At 41.4% G+C, this 13,076-nt stretch overlaps 1 protein-coding gene across 1 annotated transcript in view; it reads left to right on the top strand.

Moving 5' to 3' along the window:
* SORL1 (sortilin related receptor 1) overlaps nt 1–13,076 on the top strand; it is a 154,754-nt gene that overhangs the window by 107,057 nt on the left and 34,621 nt on the right. Inside the window, exons 26-31 of the mRNA XM_081037393.1 lie at nt 4,459–4,584; nt 7,908–8,015; nt 9,583–9,714; nt 10,647–10,778; nt 11,457–11,591; nt 12,352–12,507. Of these exons, the coding sequence (XP_080893519.1) occupies nt 4,459–4,584; nt 7,908–8,015; nt 9,583–9,714; nt 10,647–10,778; nt 11,457–11,591; nt 12,352–12,507 (789 nt within the window). The remainder of the gene's footprint in view (nt 1–4,458; nt 4,585–7,907; nt 8,016–9,582; nt 9,715–10,646; nt 10,779–11,456; nt 11,592–12,351; nt 12,508–13,076) is intronic.

The raw sequence follows: 13,076 nt of genomic DNA, 5'->3' as shown, positions 1-13,076 counted from the left end.
ATCTGGAGCTCAGAAGCATGCCTACTTATTTATAAAAGCAAATACAAAGGAGATCTGTTATCACATGCCAAAACTCGAACATGAATAACTGTGCTACGCTTTGGCTTAGATATGATTCCCGAAGGGCACCTGTCTTCACCCCTTTGTGTCCTCCCGGTGCCCAACACCTGGTAGAGTACATGTTGCGAGTACATGTGCGGGGCACTGGGTGATTTGATACAACTACTTCTCTCCGTTCTGGTTTAGACATGACCTTGGTGGCCTTGAGGAGTAAATGGATCTTCTCAATTGCCATATACGTCACACAGGGTGATCTGTGATGTTACCAGATAGCCTTCTTTGTACACTTCCCCTGTATCCTTTCTGGGGCAGTCTCAGTGTCTGCACCTCTGCTTTTGGAAGGACCGCAGGAAAAAAACTTCTCTCCATGTACAAGCCTGAAGAAGGAGGAAAATCCAAGGTCCATGAAATGATTGGCGTCATCCCAGGAAGCATATGAATGCTGTTTGGAACCTCGGGGTTTGGGTGGATAATTGGTTAATCAATTAGATGGGTGCACTTGGACATTTCAGTTTGTAAATTGCAGGATGATTGAACATCTTGTTAGCACAACCACATTAGTCAGACTTGTGTTTCAGCTGCATGTGCCATCTTCCAGAATGAATTAACAGTTTCATTTCTATGGGTGGGCTTGTTATAGACTCCTGGTTTTATCTCTGGTTTTCTCTGGCTAATTTGAGAAAAAGTAGAGTGCTTGTAACTCAACCACAGCCTTGTTCCAGTGGCTGTTCTTCCAAACTTTTTTTTTTTAATAGTTTCAGGTGTACAAAACAGCAGTGATTCTTCTTCTCCATCATCTCAAAATAGTCGGAGGTCAGATGTAAGCTCATTAAGATGTGTGGCATGTCACTTCCTTTCTTGACCTAATAAATGAAGTCACATTAAAAGCCAAAGAAAATAGGTTGCGCCCAGCTGACTTCCTGTTGGCCTCAGCTTGTATGCATGGTCTGTGCTGTGTATTTCATTTGCTCTCCTCCTGAGGGTTTGCTTTTTTTTTTTTTTTGTATTCCTTTCTCCCCACCACTCTGCATTGATTTTGAACTTAAACATTTGATTTCTGTTCTTTTAGCTGTTACCCTTAGACATGTTGTATGAATTCCTAATATCTTTTCTCTCCCCTAAACGTGCAAGGACTTCAGAATGCTTTGATTGTAATCTCTGCACAAAGTTCCAATACTAACATACTTAGTAAATACTTAGTATTTTAAAACACTAAATACTTCATATTTCAGTTTTACACTTTGAAAGTCCTGAAATTAGTCATTGTTACTATTTTTCAGTAACCAAACTTATCTATAGGTACCTCCCTATTCTCCAGTTACTTTTGCTTCTTGTATCTAATGCTTCCTTTCCATGTACATCTTTCAATATTTCATGTGGCAGGAGACTGCAAGTGGTAAACTCTTTCAAGATTTTGTTTATATAAACACGTCGTTAGTACAGCTGTATCTGGATTTCTAGGTTTGTAGTAATTTTTCATAAGTATTTTGATGGAATTATTCTATTTCCTTCTGACATCTTTTTTGTTGGTTTGAATTCTTGTGTTTGATTATCTTTTGAACAACAATCAGACATTCTTTTCTCTCCAGTTTTTATTTTTTGTGTGTGTATGTGTGGGTGGGGCATGTTGTTACGCAGCTTCACCTACCTAGGTATAGAATTATTTTTATTTAACCTGCTTGAGACTTGTTTTCCTTCTAAAATCCTAGGATTTATGTTTTTCATCAATTCTGGGAAATTACGGCCCCTATTTTTTCCGCTGTGTCTATTTGTTTTCTCTGGTTTTGTCTTCAGAAGTTACCAGCAACCATTTGTTGGACGATCTCATTCTCTTGTTCCTGCCTCTTTTTTTTATATTTGCTGTCTCTTTATGACTCTGTTTTAGAATTTGAGTTACTTCCTCAGATTTCTCTTCCGGTTCAACAATTCTTTTTTCAGCTGAATCTAATCTACTGTTTCATACATCCACTGAGCTATTTTTATTTTCATGACTTTATTTTTTATTTGTAGAATTTTATTTGATTCTTTTTCAAATCTGCCTTTTATTTTTCAATGTCCTTCTTTAGACTTTATGTAATTTTTTATGTCATTAATCATTCAAGTTGTGTTAATATTAGCATCTCTTTTCCCTCATTCACTTCTAATAGTATTATAGGGCTTTGTAAAAATGAGGCAGTACTTTCCTCATCATAGTAATTAATTCATCTCTTCTGCTCCACTTTTATTTGGTTAATGTTTTTGATCAGGTGTCATAAAGGATCTGTCCAAATCAGAGAGTAAGTTGTGGGATAATATCCTCTATTAGAAATCCTGATATTCTAATTTCATGATTATTTACCCCATTAGCCCTTCCATTCTTACAGTCCCAATGAATCTCACCATGCAAAGGAATCTTCTTTTCTTCCCCACATGCTTTAGTCTGTGTTAAACTCAATCTGGCCTATCCTTATAATTAAAAAACAACAACAAACAAACCCTAATTGAACATGTATTGGTGTCAGAGAGCTAGCAAGTTACTCAGAAGACAGAAAAACTCAGAACAAGAGAATGTGTTAAGCATTCCAGTCATACCTGGCCACTTGAATCCGTGCAAACTGATTAGTCTTTCTGAGCTCAGCTTCTGTGGTGGAATCGGGAGATCTCAGACATGCCTCCCAGAATTGTCATTTGGAAACTCCATTGTTTCAACTCCATGAGAAACTCCAAGGTCAGTGCTGGCCATTTAGAAACTCTAAAATTGTTTTCAATTAAAAGGGAAATGCATAGGCTGAATAATAACAAGTAGATCAGTATGGCAATGAGTTTAGGCAACTGAATATTTTATGAAAGTGAGCAAGGCTTTGGTAAGGAATTTTTTAAAGGGCTTGTCAGACTTGTAAAACCAATAGATCAAAAATGTTCCAGGTGATGACTGTTACTGGGGCAAAAGCTCATGTAACATGCATGGTACACTTATTCCTCTTGCCAAAGATAAGCATATTTAAAAAGAGGTTTAATGGATTCTGAATGCTAAAGATTGTGAAATATTGAGACTTTCTGTAGACTTGTTTACAAGCTACCAGATAGCCTTGTCTTTAGAAAGGTATGAAGACAATAATTAATAGACCATGACTTGTTTAAGTGGCTTGAAAAATCAGGTTCTTTTTATTTCAGACTTGTACAAAAAATAGCCTCAGATTCAGTAGAAATTCTAGAGGGCATTGGAAGCCATTTTCCCCAACGCTTGAGTAATTTATTGCCAACAATCTCAACAGAATAAATAACTATAGTTTGTGTTCCACAACCCACTTTTGTTTGTTTTGCCTCCTTCTGTTGTGAAGACATCCTGTCCACACAGTTAAACTAACAGAGAACCCATCTATCTTGGTTATATTATTTTATGCTGGTTGTAAACAAGGCCAGTCCTGGCTTTCATACAGCAATGAACAGACACAAACAGCCTTCTGTTTCAGAGGAGGAAGGGGAAATCTGATGGAAAAGCTATTAGTACTATTGGTTAGGTTTGAGGCAGATGTTATACATTTGAACTTAGTCTTTGACCAACGTTTTGAGATGTTTCTAAATGACTTCCAGGTGGCCTCAGCCCATGTATGCAAATGAGGCTGTCCATTTATAACAGTGACTTTCTGTTTTACTTGCCTCTTGTTTCTTTTAATGATTGTAGTGGATGACATGTATTGTTGCCTGGTAGATGTTGCTCTCAACTGTCCAGAAATTTAGACAATTCTAGGTTCTGGGGCCTGCTTTCTTTGTGATTTTTGGATAACCCTTTTATGCTCTTTGGACCTGAGGTTTTCCACTTTTGAAATTGGGTAGTTTATTTAGAGTTATAAAATCATGGCTTTTCAGAGCTTAGAAAGGTCCTTAGGTATCAATATAGTTGATGAAATTGAGGCCCCCAAACAGTGTCTGGACTAGGTATAGAACCCAGTCTCCTGAGCACATCCTATCTCTCCTTATCCTGCCGAATCTAGAGGAGAGAGATGATTTATGTGAGAAGATAAAGTAGCAGGGAAGAGTAGAAGCAGCACAGGCTTTGGACTTAGACAGCCTTGGTGCTATTACTTAATTATCTTTGTGAATGTGGGCAAGTTACTTCATCTCTCTGAGCCTGTTTTTCATCTGCAGAAGGAATAATTCTTAGCTTTGTTGTGAAAAGTGAATGACTTTTCAACACGTACATCTGTGCTTGTGTAACATTTAGAAACCCAAGTCATTGCCTACTCAGGAGGCTACACTCCACCTTAAGGGCAGCCCAGGTGCCTCTATCTTCGCCTAGGAGACACTCAGATGTTCCAGTTCGTACTTTATTACCTAGCACAGTCCTTCTTTTCAGTCATCCCCTTGATAGTTTATGAGGGGTGCATTGACAGTTTCTCTCTTCTCTTTTGCTGGCAGCCATCTATCACACATGTGAGGCCTCCAACTTCCAGTGTCACAATGGGCACTGCATCCCCCAGAGGTGGGCATGTGATGGTGACATGGATTGCCAAGATGGTTCTGACGAGGATCCGACCAACTGTGGTAAATACAAATACTTTGGCCCTCACCCAGAGTTTTACCAGTGTCTGCTATTCAGGAAGAGGCAACAGATGGGCCAGGAAATGAAATACTGTTCTGCTGTGCCCGTGTACCCACTCTGACAACTAAACATGCCTGCGTACTTTCTATGTATGAGGCAATGCCATAGGATATACAGGAGTGTGTTATGCAGTCTTAATTCTCAGTCAAGCAGTTTGCCTCACTGCTTTTCCATAACAGCTTTGAAGAAAAGAAATGGAAACCATCTAACCCACCCAGAGTGCTAAATACAGTCACATTACCAGTGTTCTGCCAGAAATTAGCCAACAACAGCTCCTGTATAAATAGCATACTTTATAACTAAGAGTTCTCTGTTATGTTCCTTAAGGAAAATGGCTAACTACCCAAAGGTAGAACTTTAATTGATTTACAAAAGAATTCTGAGATAGTCAGTCACCTTCACTAAGAAATTAACAACGAAATAGCTGCCACAAAAATACAATATATAAAAATTCTTTTTTACATCAAATATTTTTAAGGTTCCCTATCCTTATCTCTTTCCCATATGTCTGTAGGAAAAACTCCCTGTGTTTCTCCTCCACTCTCAATACTCAGAATACTTCTGACACTTCTTGGCCACTAACTGTGTTTTCCATACCAAACAATTCCCCAACTCTTGCTGAATGTCCCACAATTTAACTCAATCCTGACACTATAGCATCAGATCCCACAGGTTAAGGGCTCAGTCCTGTAAGAGTTCCCCCATCCGCACTTCAGATGCTAATCCTAAGTCCCAGGTCCACCTGTACTTCTGATTGACCAGCTATAAATAGGAATTTCCACAACCTCCTCCTTGTGTTTGATAATTTGTTAGAATGGCTCAGTGAAACGCATAGATTTTGCTGAACTCATAGATTCGCAGAACTCAGTGAAACACATAGATTTCCTGGTTAATTATAAAAGCATATGACAAAGGATAGAGATGAATATCCAGATGGAAGAGATGTGTAGGGTAAGGGATGGGAAAAGAGTGTGGGGCTTCCATGCCTCCTCCAGGCACCACCCTCCCAGCATCTCCTCATGTTCCGCAACCTGGAAGCTCCTTGTGCCCCGTACTTCTGAGATTTTTACGGAGTCTTCGTCACATAGTCATGATTGATCATTAACTCAGTCTCCATCCCTCTTTCCTTCCAGGAAGATGGGGGGTGGAAAGTTCTAAGCCTCTAATCATGGCATGGCTTTTCTGGTGACCAGCCCCCATCCTAAAGCAATCCAGCAGTCCACCAAATGTCACTTCATTAGAACAAAAGACAATCTTATCACCCAGGAAATTACAAGGGTTTTAGGAGTTCTATGCGGGTAATTAGGGGCAGAGACTAATATATATATGTATTTATTTATTTTCTATTTTATACCATATGTTCCAAATTTTTATGGAATTGTAGTCATTATCTACATGTTGTTATATATTACACTCCTTTCATGTCACAATATTAAACAAAGATGTTTCCATATTTTTGTATTTTTCTGTAGTTAGCATTTTTATGGCAGATGCATATTCACTTCATATTACTATAACTTAGTTTACTTAGTTGTACCCTGGTTGGGCATTCGAGTGTTTTCAGTTTTACACCATTATGCATAGTGAAACAATTCATGTCCTTGGAAACAAAGGCTTATTTTCCCTTTGAGATATAGTTGTCCCCTGGTGTCCGCTGGGGATTGGTTCCAGGAACCCCCTTGGGTACCAAAATCTGCCAATGCTCAAGTGCCTTGGTTTGGCCCTCCATGTCTGTGATTCCGCATCCTCAGATTGAGCCACCTGTGGTTTTTGATCTGAGGTTGGTTCAGTCTGCAGATGAGGACCCTATGGATACGTAGGTCTGTCTGTACTTCCTGGGATACGTTCTTCAATATGGAATTGCAGGGTCAAAGGTTCCGGTTGATTTTAGTGGTTCTCGTCAAGTGTTTCCAAGTGATTATACTAAAAAAGCATATTCAGCAGTAATATATTGTATGTTTACCCAAGTCTCTCTTGGTATAACATTTTATCTGTTTTGTTTTTATTAATTTAATGAGTGGGAGTTGTCTCGTGTAATTTTACTTTTATACTTTTAAAAAACGTTTTATACTTAGTAATGTTAAATATTTTCCCAACTTGTGGTACTCATTTATTGTTTCTGTTTGATGTCCTTTAAATAATTTCCTAGGAATGACTTTCCACAGGATTAAAACACATTTTCTTGCCTTACAACTGCTCCTCCTGGAACTCTTTTACTAAGAGTTGGGTTATCAGTGGCCATAACTGGCCCGCTAGAACTGATTGTTAAGCTTAACGTCTGGCAGTAGCCCTCTGTTTAGGAGAAAGGGTGACCTAAATATTCTATGCTAAAATGAGAAACCTGAGGTTCTTAACGTTTCTGGGACAAACTTCCTCCAAAAGGGCTTAGCATTCCTGAAGACTGAAGATGATGAGTGATTTGGGAGAGCTTTCAAAACCAGAGTTTATAGTCAGGATTCATGTTTTTCTTTTTTCCATTCACTGAAGCTTTTCTTTTCCTTTTCTTAAGAAATATATACTTAATTTTTTGAGTAGGTAACACATTTACATGGTTCAAAATGGAAAAAGTATAAAAAGGTGAAAGTATAAAACATAAACATTTTTCTACCCGTATGCCCAATGCCCACCTTGTCCGCATAGGAAACCATGATTGTATGTCCACTCAGAATATTTTTGTGCACATACTCAAATTTAAATATACTGTGTATTGTCTGATTTTACACAAGTAGTATGCTGTGCACGTTGTTTTGTATATTGTTTTTCACCTAACTGTGTAACTATACCTAGGACATATTTTTACAGAGTGCTTCTTTAGTCTCTGTAACAATCCAGTGTTCCAGCGTGTAATATTAAGTTGGTACAAAAGTAATTGTGGTTTTTGCAATTATTTTTAACCTTTTAAACTGCAATTACTTTCACTCCAACCTAATAATTTATTACAAGGTCCCCTCTTGATGGACATGGAGGTGGTTTTCAGGCTATTACAAACAGTGTTGCAGTGAATAACCTGGCACTTAGGTTCTTTTTCACTTGTGTAGATAGGTTACATTTCTTCAAGTGGCATTGCTGGGTCGCTGTGTGTGTGTGTGTGTGTGTGTGTGTGTACACACACATATACATACATATACTTGTAATTGTGATAGCTATTGCCAAATTGCCCTCCTTAGGGGTGGTACAAATTTGTACCCCCCCCCCCCACCTATGTCTGTAAGTGCCTGCCTGTTTCCTCTTGGCCATTCCTTTCTGTTACTGAATTGCATTTCAGAGAAGAAGTGTAATGGATTCCGCTGCCCAAATGGCACCTGCATCCCATCCAGCAAACACTGTGATGGTCTGCAGGATTGCTCGGATGGCTCGGATGAGCAGCACTGCGGTGAGTCCTCTCTCTACCCCAGGGAAGCAGGTGGGGGTTGTGAGTGGAGAGCATATACTGGACTCATGCTTTCATTTCCTCTGTATCTGCTTGTAGTTAGCTTGTAGTTAACCTTGTTGATCCTGAGTGCTTGACCAAGACTCATCATGGCAGGGAGCCTTGGTTTGGGTGAAGGAGGGCCAGGGAGATGGAAGGACGTCTTGGATTAGGGGTGCCCATCCATGAGTATGTATCCATTGGAACTACCTGGGACCTTTAAAGGCTACTGGTGTCCAGGTCTCACCCCACCCCTCATTCCCCCACTCCGAGCTTCTGCGTTAATTAGTCTAGAGTGTGGCTTGGGCATTGGGAGGTCTAAGGAGTGCTCCAGGTGGGTCTAACCTGTAGTCCAGTTTGAGAACTGAAGAAGTAGTGCAGGGGTTGGCAAACCGGCCTGTGGGAGAAATCCAGTCCATAACCTGTTCTGTTAATGACATTTTATTTGACCATAGTCACTACCATTTGCTTACGTACTGTCTTCTAGCTGCTTTCATGCTCCAGTGGCAGAGTTGAATAGTCACAAGAGAGACTGTGTGACATGCAAAGCCTTGAGAATTGCTCTCTAGTTGTATTAAAGTTGTATTAGGTATATACTTAATTTTTTGAGTAGGTAACACATTCACATGGTTCAAAATGGAAAAAGTATAAAAAGGTGAAAGTATAAAACATAAACATTTTTCTACCTGTATGCCCAATGCCCACCTTGTCCGCATAGGAAACCATGTTTGTATGTCCACTCAGAATATTTTTGTGCACATATTTAAATTTCCAGAGAAACAGAACCAATGGGATGTGCATGTATATATAGAGACATTTATTTTAAGGAATTGGCTCATGTGATTATGAAGGCTGCAAGTCCAAAATCTGCAGGGTGGGCTAGCAGGCTGGAGACCCAGACAAGCTGATGTTGCAGTTCAAGTCCAAATCCATTTTCTCACTGTGTCCTCACCTGGCCTTTTCTCTGCTTGCATCTCTGGTGTCTCTTCTTGTAAGAGCATGCATCCTCTTGGGTGAGAGAGCTCCATCCTTCTCCATTCAACCTTCATTTACCCCTTTTCAGTGTATTTATCTCATTTAACCTTAATTACCTATTTAAAGGCCCTATCTTCAAATACAGTCATGTTGGGGATTACAGCTTCAACCAGTGAATTGGTTGAATCACTCCACAACACTGTGGACAAATTAGTCCACAACACTGTCCTTCATAGAAGTGTGCGTTAGTATGAGCGTTAGTATTGTAGTAATAGTGATTAAGATCATGGGTCTTGATGTCAGACAGCTTTGGATTTCAATTTTGGTTTCACCCTCATCAGCTGTATGCTCTTGGCAAAACACGAAATGCTGCCATCCCTGTTTTCTCATTTTGAAAACAGGACAGTAAAATTTCTCATAACATTGTTTTGACAGATTAATGATGTCCTTTTATGTCAAGTGCTTTAGGTCAGGGCTTGGCACAAAACAAGTGCTCAGTAAATGGGTGCGTGCGCCCAGTGCTCACAGCCTGTTCTCCTCACTGGACCCCTTTCAGAGCCCCTCTGCACACGCTTCATGGACTTTGTGTGTAAGAACCGCCAGCAGTGCCTGTTTCACTCCATGGTTTGTGACGGGATCATCCAGTGCCGTGACGGCTCTGATGAAGACGCAGCGTTTGCGGGATGCTGTGAGTGGGGCAGGTGGGGGAGGTAACTTGCAGTCATGGAAGACACCACAAGGAGATGGGCCACCCTGGGGATGCACTTCCATCCAGGTTACAGGCCTTGATTGTGTTTCCAGTCTTGCCTTTTATGAGGAAGGATTACGTTTGTTGCTTCAGAAGTAGTGCTTGTTAGTTGCTGGTATATGTATAAAGGGAAGGTAAAGAATGACCAAGATCTTGGCTCAAGTGTCACCTTTTCCAATGGGCCTTTCTTGCCTCCATCACTCACTCTTCAGACCCTCTGCCAGCTCCAAAGGTCTTCACAGCACTTATCACCACTTTGTACACCGTGTCTTAATTTTCCTGTCCATCTCCCCCTTCTGGAATATGCGTGTTATGAGAGCAGGGCCTTTGTCTTGTTCACTGCTGTAGCCCTACTCCTAAAACTTCCCTACATGTAGTAGGTACTTGTATCAGTTTGCTCAGGCCGCCATAACAAAGGGCCACAGACTGGGTGGCTTAAACAACACAACTGTATTTCCTCACAGTTCTGGAAGCTAGACGTCAAAGGTCAAGGTGTTGGCAAGGTTAGTTTCTCCTGAGGCCTTGTAGATGACCATCTTTTTCCTGTGTCTTCACTTGGTCTTCCCCATGCCCGTCTGTGTCCTAATTTCCTTTTCTTGTAAGGACATCAGTCGTATTGGGTTAGCACTCCAACTTAATGACTTCATTTTAACTTATCACTTATTTAAAGACACTATATCCAAATGCAGTCACATTTTTAGGTACTGGGAGTTAGGCCTTCGACTAACTTTTGCTTTCAAAGAATCCTTCAGCTAGGCAGTCTCTTGGGGGAGGACTTTTACTCTTTCCTCTTCTTTCCAAGGAGCATTACTACCTTGAACTCCTTAGCGTGGAATTAATCTGGATTTCATGGATGTTTGTTCCTCATCTAGCCCAAGACCCCGAGTTCCACAAGGTTTGTGATGAGTTCAGTTTCCAGTGTCAGAATGGAGTGTGCATCAGTTTGATTTGGAAGTGCGATGGCATGGATGACTGTGGCGACTACTCTGATGAAGCCAACTGTGGTAAGATCTTAGAACTGCACCTTTTCATGCCTAGTCTGAGTTACAGTGTCGCTGTTGTTAAGGAGGGGACACTCACCAGCACACTCTAACGCTGGCTTTGCCTTCTCATTCAGCAGTATTCCCTGCCAATACTTGATCTCCATGTAAGGAACTGAGTTTTGACGTGGTAACCTGAACCCTACGTAGTAGGTGTTAAGGCCTGTTTATTCCATTTCCTTTTCTTTCCCCAGTCAGGAAGTTCACATTCTGTATAGGGGACATAGTAGGTAAGGAATTTACTGGTAGATATTTTGGAGTGTGTTTATCCCCCCTCCCCCAAAAGTTATAGATACCACAATGTAATAGCGTCATTGTTACCATGGTGTTACCATCAGTAGTTAGGTCATTCCTTTGGTAAAGCATCAAAGTTGAAAACTCAGGTATCGTTCGCAAGATACATAAAAGTTTAGGTCAGAGAAACATGAGTTGGGTTTTGGGAAAAGGGGCTTTTGTTGAGTTTATGGATGTATTTTTGATCACCCACTGGGTCTGAGAAGCTGCCTTATCTTTCTCTGGTAGGCACGTGCGGGCTACCCTGGAACTGGGTGTTGAGGAGGCTGTGTGTGTGTGTGTGTGTGTACAGCTTTATGTTTACACTGGTGAAGGGCAGATGACTGATGGTGTGTTTGATCTCCCCAGAAAACCCCACAGAAGCCCCAAACTGCTCCCGCTACTTCCAGTTCCAGTGTGAGAATGGCCACTGCATCCCCAATAGGTGGAAATGTGACAGGGAGAATGACTGTGGGGACTGGTCTGATGAGAAGGATTGTGGAGGTAAGAGGTTCTGGGGTCTGCCCGACAACCAAGACACTTCAGGGCCTGGCTTATTCAATGAGTTTTTTGGGGTGAACTCTCTGAGTTCTTTTCTATCCTCCTCCCATTTGGAAAAATCAGTGTGATTGGTTTCTCCTGTTTCTAGGAATATACATTCCATATTTTGTAGGGCACAGTTAGAACCCTAGATCCTGGCTACTCGAAGTGTGGTCTGTAGACCAGTAGCATCTGCCTTTCCTTGGAGCTTGTAAGAAGTGCAGAATCTCTGACCCCACCCCAGGCCTCCCTCCTGAGTCAGAATCTGCATTTTAAGAAGATCTCTAGGTGACATGTGTGCCATGATGCAGTTGAGAAGCACTAATATGGAATGCATGCCCGTACCTGTTATATTTGGTTTTCTCATCTCTGAACCAGGCCTTTGGGTAGTTGCGGTTGAATTAACCAGAACAGTGGTTAGCCTCAGAAGGAATCCCTCCCCCACACCCAGTGCATTCTGAGTCATTCCTTCCATCAGCCTTCAGGAGCCCCTATTAGCCCAAATCAAATATAATAGGTAAAGTGAATAGGCTCCAAAAAAGGGGAAAAGTAGTCTATTCTGACACCTCATTATAAATAATTTTTAGAGCTGCTCTTCAGAACTTTGCCTGACACTGGTCTGCTGCAGCTAAAACTGGAACATCCGCACTTGTTTGGGGACCCATTTTGGTCAGAGCTCAAGCTTCTTATAACACTTTGGGTTCTTGCTTGGTGTTTTCCTCAGATTCACATATTCTTCCCTCCCCGACTCCTGGACCCTCTACGTGTCCACCTAATTACTACCGCTGCAGCAGTGGGGCCTGCGTGATGGACAGCTGGGTGTGTGACGGGTATGGAGATTGTGCAGATGGCTCGGATGAGGAAGCCTGCCCCTCACCCCGTAAGTGCTCAACCCGGGCCTCTCTGTGGCCAGGCTGCTTCTCACCTCCAGAGCAGGGAAACCCATGGGAACTCGGGACTAGGATATCTCATCTTCTACAAATGTCCTCTGATTTTCCTGCAAGAAAAGGGTAGCCACTCTGCTTTCCACCCTGGCTGCAGTTGGGTCACCTTTGCTTTCTTCTCAAGAGGAAATTACAATAGGAATTAGGAGGAGGTGTTCGTGTGTGTATTAAACTTTCCCAAGACAGCCCAGTTTTTCTGCTTGCTAGCTGTCAGTCCACCTTCTAAAAGAAGAGTAAGCACTGCCATCTATTGGCTGAACACAGACAGGCAGCTGAAGGTTTGTGCAGTAATCATATTGTCAGAGGCTAGGGTGAACTATGAGACTCCATCTTGTGCATGCCCTTAAATGAATCCAGAGGTGAAGGATGCTGTGTCCTCTTGTAAACAGGATTCCATTTCAAACTCAGGTTATAGTAAGAGAATTCACAATTGTTTGCCATGCATTTCATAATCCTTAGTAAACTGACTTCTAGGTCAACCGTCTGATTTTCCTCCTTTAATGCC

Source organism: Rhinolophus hipposideros, assembly GCF_964194185.1.
Source record: "Rhinolophus hipposideros genome assembly, chromosome: 24".
NCBI classification, from domain to species: domain Eukaryota; kingdom Metazoa; phylum Chordata; class Mammalia; order Chiroptera; family Rhinolophidae; genus Rhinolophus; species Rhinolophus hipposideros.
Note: the sequence above shows the minus strand (reverse complement) of the source record. Positions and strands in the feature narration are given on the sequence as shown.